A 7,611-nucleotide genomic window follows, 5' to 3' on the forward strand; every position below is an offset into this window, starting at 1 on the left:
GACCACATTGAAATCTGTTTATCAAAAACTGATTTTGTACAAAAAATGTGATGAACATGTTTTCTTACGCCCACAGACTTAACCTAACTTGTTGAAGGAAGCATAATAGGTTACCTTTAAAGGTTTCAGCCGGAAAATATTAACATCCCTACCGATTGAACTAATTCAGAGTGAATGTGTCGCCTCGTTTGGCCTCTGAGCTCCTGGTCGGCTCGGCCCTCATGGTGCAGTTTCTCAGCTCGTCTTTCAGCTCGTACAGCTGCTGAGCGTGGCTGGACAGCGTCCCGTTAACCTGCAGAAGAAGACTGCTGGATTGTTTCTCCAGCTCTTCCCTGATTCTCTCCAGATCCTCTGCCAGGTAATTCAGACCTTTACATTGATCTTCCACACTGGCAACCCGCCCTCCAACCTCAGTTACCTCCTTCTTGACCACCATGGCGGTGCTCCGGCACCCACGGACCTCCTTCGCCAGCCGCTTCTTCATGTCCTGCAGCTCAGCTTTGAGTCGGGTCAGCCTGCGCTCGCCTGCCCCCAGCATGGAGGCCTGATGCCCGACCAGCTGGACCACGCCCTTCATCTGCTTCGCCAGGCGAAGCTCTCGTTCATGCCACGAGCTGTTGGCCTCTCCCACCTGATGGACCACTGTGCCCAGGGAGTCTTGGAGACTCATCAGGGTGTGGTTGACTGAACGAACATTGAACTTAAGAACTGTAAGCTCTGCCTGAAATGGAGGACCTCTTTCTGCGTCTACCTGCCTCTCCCTGGTGTTTAAGATCTTCTGCAGGGTGAAGTTCAGACTGCTCAAGCGGTCGTTCTGCGAGTCTAAAACCTGCTTTATGTTCTGCTCGACGTCTTGACTTTCACCCGGCCCAGCAGCGTCTCCTTGGGTGGCAAGAGAACATGGAGAGGAGCAGAGAATCTCCAGGTTGTTTAGGTGTTTCTGCACTCGGTCTACATCGAGTTCAAGCCTCCCGCGGAGGGACTCCAGCTCCGTCTCCAGTGTTGGAACAACATGGCCTTCCAGCAGAGTGGGGGCGGTGGCGTTGCTCAGCTCCTCTAGAGCCGTCAGTAAGCGGTGCTCCAGGTCTCGGAGCTTCTCCTCCATCCTGGCCTCCAGCCTCCGCCCTGTTGCAGCTTCTTCCACAGGATCTCCACTTCTCATCTGCCCAGTCAGGTTGAGCTTGTCTTCAACGTACCGAAGGCGGCCCTCCAGCATCGCCTCTATGTGGTCCTTGTGACCGCTGAGAGCCACTCTCAGGTGCGTCTGGGACCGGTTCAGGTCTGCCACGGATGTTTCCAGATGCAGGACTCGTTCTGCCAGCTCACCTGATGGATGGATCTGCGACTGGATGTTCCCCAGCTCGGCCCTCAGCTTTGACATGCTTTCCCCCAGAGCGCCTCTCATCTGCTCCTGCTGCTGGTCCCTCTGGCACTGCCGCCGCTCAGCTCCCACCTTCTCTCCGCAACGCTCCTCTGCACTCTCAACTCGTTTCTCCAATCCATCGAGTATTTCCACCCTGACTGCACTCAGTTTAGCATCCATCAAACTCTCCACACCAACCCTGGTTTTATTTGAGATCATCTTCAGGACTCCATCTTGTCCCTGAACCGTTGCTCTGAGCTCCTGCAGCTCCGTCCTCAGCTCTTCCAATCTTCCACTCATTTCTGTGAGGTCTGGAAACGTGTGGCTGCCATCGAAGGCCTCCATGTCGAGATCTCTGGCAGGAATCTCCACAAACCCGACGGTGGGTGGGTTGGACGCTGTAGCGGGAGCAGCAAGAGGCGTTGGAGCAGCAGAGAGCAGAGCTGACAGCATCCTGCTGGCGTCGTCTCTCAGCGAGGCTCTCAGGCTGTTCTCCAGTCCAGACACGGTTCCCCTGAGTGTCTCCAGACCATGGTTCAGATGCCGCAGGTCCTCCTCTATTCTAAATATCCTCTCCTCTGTCTCTCTCCCCAGAGCCTGGCCTATAAACAGAAAATCAGACAAGCTCATTTTCAGGAAGAATGTGTAAGTCAGAGGGGTCTAAATGTTTGGTCAACAACTTGGGTGCCAAAACAAAAAGTTTTTGCACCCACTCATCAATAAACTGCTCATGCAATACTTTAAATAAACTAATAAAGTAGTCTGGTTTGTTGTTGGAAATGTACATGTAAATGATTCTAGATCCAAAACTTAAAAAGGACTTTGCGTTATTACAAGAAATTTGCATGTTTTTTCTCTACCAATTAGAAAAAAGTAGAACGAAACTGAGTCATTTCTGAGCAATAAAAAAACACTCCAAGCATTGATTAGTCTAGTTTCTGGTGCAAATATCTTGGTACACTTGAAATAATACTATACTAATCTTCAGGTAACTTTTCAACAAACTGTAGGAGCTTGTTTTAAGTCAACAATTCCTTAATATTGATTAAAAGAACTAGTTCCATTGGCAGATTATTTCACTTGCAACAAGACATTTTTCCATGTTATAAATGAAATAATCTGCCTGTGGAACTAATATTTTTTTCAGCAGTATTAAGGAATTATTGACTTTCATATCTTGCTTAAAAGTTACTTGTATGTTTGTTTTGGTTTATGTGAATTGAACTAAGATATTTGCACTAGAAACTCGACTAAAATACTTAGTAAGATTTTGTGTTTTTGCAGTGCATGATTTAGATCAATATTTCCTTTCTTGATTTAATCAAGTTTAATAAATTAATTATAAGCAGATCTGTGTGCAAAGTCAGCTTTTGAGTAAAGGTCACTGCATAGTAGTGATCCTTGCAGAATACAGAAAACATGGTTATTTAAAGACAAAGAATTGGTGTTGCAGTTTCTATTGTAAGAAGATTTTCCTTTGTCCCAAACTGAGAAGAGAAAGTCTCTGTCTGCATCAGTCATTCAGTTACCTGTGATCTTCCCCTCTGGCTGTTCTCCTGCGGTTGGAGCGCCCATTTCCGCTGGGGTAACATCCTCTGGTCTTTGGTTGTATTCTCCCTGGTGCTCTGGGTCGCCGTCTGTAAGATGTGGCTCCTGGTATTCTGGTTCTGGCTGAGGTTCTGGTGGGTAAGGCTCAAAGGATGAGTCGGGGTAAGACGAGGACCCAAAGTGAGGCAGTGGGTAAGAGCTGAAACTGCTGGTGTGAGATTGCTTCGGTTGACTCCAGAGGTTTGGTTTCATAGGTGGCGTCTTCAACATTTGACCTTTGAACATGGGCCCTTGGTGCTGTGGACCCCCAAACTGTGGGCCTTTCATTGGTGGACCTTTGAATGGTGGCATCATCCTGATTGGATGCTGGTAAATCTGGTGACCATCCATACAGTTGTAACCAGAGTACCCAGGACAACAGCGCCACTCCAGTTCAGTCACTGTTTTATGGGCTACCTTGAACATCGGCTTGTAGAGGTGGCGATACCTGAGCAAAACATGGAGTTATCAGTCACTTTGTCAAAGAGCTGAAGCCTCATATACAGCTCTGGGAAATATTAAGAGATCACTTAAAATGATCAGTTTATCTGATTTCACTCCTTATAGGTATATGTTTACATAAAATGAACATTGTTCTTTTATTCTATGAACTACTGACAACATGTCTCTGAAATCCCAAGCAAAAATTTAGTTTTTATTAGCAGAAAATGAGAAATTGACACAATAACGAAAAAGATGCAGAGCTTTCAGACCTCAAATAATGCAAAAATAAAAAATAAATAAATAAATAACAGGTTCATATTCGTTTAACAACAATACTAATGTTTCAACTCAAAAATCAATATTTGGTGGGGAAAAAAACAGGTTTTCAATGGGGTTCAGTGCCGCGGGCTCTTTAGAGCAGTATAATACAAGCTGCAAGGGATGCATGTTATTGATAAATGAGCTACTCTAAAGTTGATCAATCTTATTGATTGACTAATGATTAATTGATAGCAGCTATTTTCTTAAAACCCGGAAATTTTCTCTTCTATCAAGAGGGATGACCGACTGTGCATAGCAGAAAGAACTACATTTTTCATAAATCGCTGAAAAAAACAAAACATATTATTATATATAACCAAACAGAAGTTTATAGGTTGCTAAATAGAAAGATAAAATATTTATACAGAAGAACTGCTTCTTGTTGCTCTTAAAGGAATATTAAAGCTTCGCTACATTAAGTGCATTAACTCATCACAGCTCTCAAAATAAATCATGCTCACTGCCCCCATGCTTTTCCCCATCATATTACAAATTTTCTGTTACACAGCCCGCTTTTCGGTCATCACATCCTCGCCTTCGTAGCAAATCAATAATTTTTTAATGATAAAGTGACACTGCTCCGGTCATGTGATGTGAGTTTGTTTTAGTGCTTAGACATCAAACAGAACCACATAAAGTCTATGTTGCAACCCACACCGGACTCTGTTTGGACCGTTTCTCTTTCCTGTTCCGTTATTATCTCCGCCATCTTTGAGTCTGTATCAATGGCTCCGCTTAAGCTTGACCAGCGGCGCCCTCTGCTGGATGGCGGTCAAACTACAACACTAAATGAAGATCTAAGTGAACGTTATTTATCTATTGGAACTAATTTTAATTGAACAAACCATTAATCGACAATTAATAGTAAGTCGATTAGTTGTTTGCATCCCTTTGCTTTTGTCTACACTTACAGGAGAGTTGGACATTTTTTGGCCCAGGAACACTTGTTGTATTCAGCCTTCACGTATGGCGCTGCCCCATCCTGGACAGTGAAGGACACAGTCTTCTCAATGACGTAGGCACAGTGGTTCCTTTTAAAAAATGTACATAAAACATGACAAATGAAAGAAAAATAGATGCCAGATCTAAAGTTTTACCTAAAATGTACTGCAGCTTATTTCACATTAAAAGATCTGAACTTACTTGTGCCTGCTGGTTGTTTTCAGTTGCTCCTGGTGTGGACTGAGCCGCTGATGAATTGTGAATAAATTGGGGTATTTGGCTTCAACTAGTGGGAAAAACAAACCAATCACAACTGCAAAATGCATCATTTAAAAAAATAAAAATCAGTCTGAAAGGAAAAAAAAACACAGCAGACGAAGAACGATTAAAATCCTGGATATTTCACTTCACGACAAAGAAATATTTTTAAATTACTTAAATCTTTCTTTGGAAAAAAAAGGCAGTAGAAATATTAGCAGCATAAAAAGAGGACTGCTGTCTTTGATGCTGCTTGAGGTGGACTATGTTCGAGTGACAGCAGTCCACTGTGGGTTTGAAGGACTTCAGTACGTCACTAATAGGGCCCTCTGGAAAACATCTGCATATCTCCTCCCACCGGCCCTCCTCAGATGTAACACCACAGTGACAATAAACCACACGAAAAGAAGAAAAACACCAAAATCTTGAGTTATTCTCAAACGCAGGATGCTTTCCTCCATTAAGCTTTGTGGAAAATCCAGTTTTTATTAAACATCGACCCAGAACACTCCATATACCAGTCACTGCGGTGGCTGAACCCATATTAGCTTTTTCACATGATGATGTCAGAAGGAAAAAATAACACACCACATCCTCAGAGCACAACAGAAGACCTTGTCTTAAAATGAGTAATTTGTAGCTATACTTAGCTTTTGGAACATAAAGATAATTTCAGGGTTTTTTAACATAAAAAAATACAAGTGAAATAAAGCATGTTTGTTTTAGTTCAGAAATGTTGCACTGTTTAGTGTAGCTCCTATGAGCCACTTTATGTCATTACTATTGTGTAATTTGATTTATTTGTATCACAAAAGTCAAACAGATTCAATTTATACACATAAATATATGCGTGCATAACCATTTAGTTTATAAGAGAGCTGTGAAATTATGCTAAGAATTTAAAGCATCCATTGATATTTACAATAATCCTGGTAAAGATGAGTAAAAAAGGCTTTATTGCTGTTGCATATAGAAAAATTAACCCTTTAATGTAAGCACTTTAAAAAAATCTTTCAGAAAGACATTTTTCTCAGGAAACCTTTGGGAAAGAGTGGTTGAAATTTTAAGAAGAATCTTTAGTTTCTATTATTCCATAAACTTGTTTTAGAAAAAGAAAAAGTCCACTTATGAAATTTGTTCGTTTTTGGCCATATTTTTATTCTCCTTTAATTTTATCAAATGTTTTAATTATATGTATCATTAGAGTTTGATACATATAATTTATCTTGTAAATTAGATAAATTTGAATCTCAATCGAACAACCTGTAGAATAATTTTTTTAAAATTACCACATACTAATTCTACTCCATGTTGCCACTTTTTTCAGGTTACATTGACTTAGCCTTGGTGGCAATGTTGGGGTTTTCTACAGGCTGTGTAGAGAAATGGAGAAACATCTTTTTAACTTCACACACCCAGAGAGCTTTAAACCTGACTTAACAGCAAACCTCCAGAGCAAACACTAACAAACACTCCGTGTTTAAGAGCGTGACAGTGCACACCCAGGCCTGAGTGCTTTGCCCCACAAGACCACACATTCATTCACAACACAAGTCTTTGTGCACTTTTAGTAAGTTCACTACCCAGAGTATAGAGAACAGGCCCGGTAGCCTGTTTGTTTCACAGAAAGGTCCTTTTCTACTGAAAAGCAAGTTGAACTTAGTCACATTATAGTGCCATGCAGTAATCACAAGGATATTACTGAAACATATTTCCAATATTTTAGAAAATATGAATTTGTACTTATTTAAGATTGGGTCTCATACCAGTGTATAACACTATATTTTAATAAAATATAGTGTTTAAATTATTTTTTAGCTGCAGATACAAGTGATCAAGCATACACTAAGTATGCTATTGAATTTTACATTTATTTTCTTATTTAAAATGAATTTAATTGTTTGTTTGAATGTATCTATAATAATGCATTGAAAAGACTAAATGTTTAAATGAAAAAAATCTGCAGAATGTGCCAATTTTTTATTTGATTAATCGTCAGAATAATTGATTACTGAAATAATTGTTAGCTGCAGTAATAGCGCAAGGTTGGGTCTCGTCTGGGATTTTCACATCTTTCAGATCAAATGATGTGAAATAGAGAAAATATCCAGTGAGCAGCAGCTTTTTGTTTATGTCAGAAACCAGGGGAGAAAAGGCAGATTGGTTCAAATTGATAATTGCTAAAATAACCACTTTGCATAATACCATCTCTAAAGCACCTTCAACCTCGAAGCAGATGGGCCCCAACTTTAAAAGGCTGCTAAACGTTAATATGGAGGTGTAACAAATGAGTATAACATTCACCGGATAAACAGCACTAACAGCTACATTTTAGCTTGCAATGACATCAGACATGAAGAAATTTATTACGGTGCTTTATGGGGGAACCTAGTCAAACCAACTTTATTTATAAAACATTTGAAAACAGTATCCACTAACTAAAGTGCTGAACAAAAATAATTAAAATAAAAAATAAAACATAAGAAAATGTTAAGAAAAAATACTCTAACTTCCGGTGTTTAGCAGTACATTTATGCTAGGTTCCAGTTGTACTCGGAACTGGAAGTTCTGGAACATAGACATAATATAAGAATAGACATGGACCGCTCTCGCCTATTGTCACTGGCGAGATTTAGGGCGGCCATCTTGGAGCGGTCGTCCCTCTTACTTTGCTCAACGAAAACAGCATTAAGATG

At 40.8% G+C, this 7,611-nt stretch overlaps 1 protein-coding gene across 1 annotated transcript; it reads right to left on the bottom strand.

The window, feature by feature from the left end:
- emilin3a (elastin microfibril interfacer 3a) lies at window positions 1-5,770 on the bottom strand. The gene is made up of 4 exons (XM_015040649.1): window positions 4,859-5,770; window positions 4,627-4,746; window positions 2,893-3,398; window positions 1-1,965 (listed from the first exon to the last, which is right to left on the bottom strand). Exons 1-4 carry the CDS (start codon window positions 4,984-4,986, stop codon window positions 161-163), a joined length of 2,559 nt encoding a protein of 852 aa, XP_014896135.1. The 5' UTR covers window positions 4,987-5,770; the 3' UTR covers window positions 1-160.
- Between the last annotated feature and the right edge of the window lie 1,841 nt (window positions 5,771-7,611).

The sequence above is a fragment of the Poecilia latipinna genome, unplaced genomic scaffold (assembly GCF_001443285.1).
Source record: "Poecilia latipinna isolate Pla-1442-1.1 unplaced genomic scaffold, P_latipinna-1.0 Scaffold31, whole genome shotgun sequence".
In the NCBI taxonomy this organism is placed as follows: Eukaryota; Metazoa; Chordata; class Actinopteri; order Cyprinodontiformes; family Poeciliidae; genus Poecilia; species Poecilia latipinna.

Excerpts from the sequence above, each read along its gene's own strand:
- emilin3a (XM_015040649.1), bottom strand. The coding sequence starts at position 4,986 with ATGATGCATTTTGCAGTTGTGATTGGTTTGTTTTTCCCACTAGTTGAA. Across the intron at positions 4,747-4,858 it reads AAAACAACCAGCAGGCACAA|GAACCACTGTGCCTACGTCA; the intron begins GTAAGTTCAGAT and ends ATTTTTTAAAAG. Across the intron at positions 1,966-2,892 it reads GCCAGAGGGGAAGATCACAG|GCCAGGCTCTGGGGAGAGAG; the intron begins GTAACTGAATGA and ends TTCTGTTTATAG.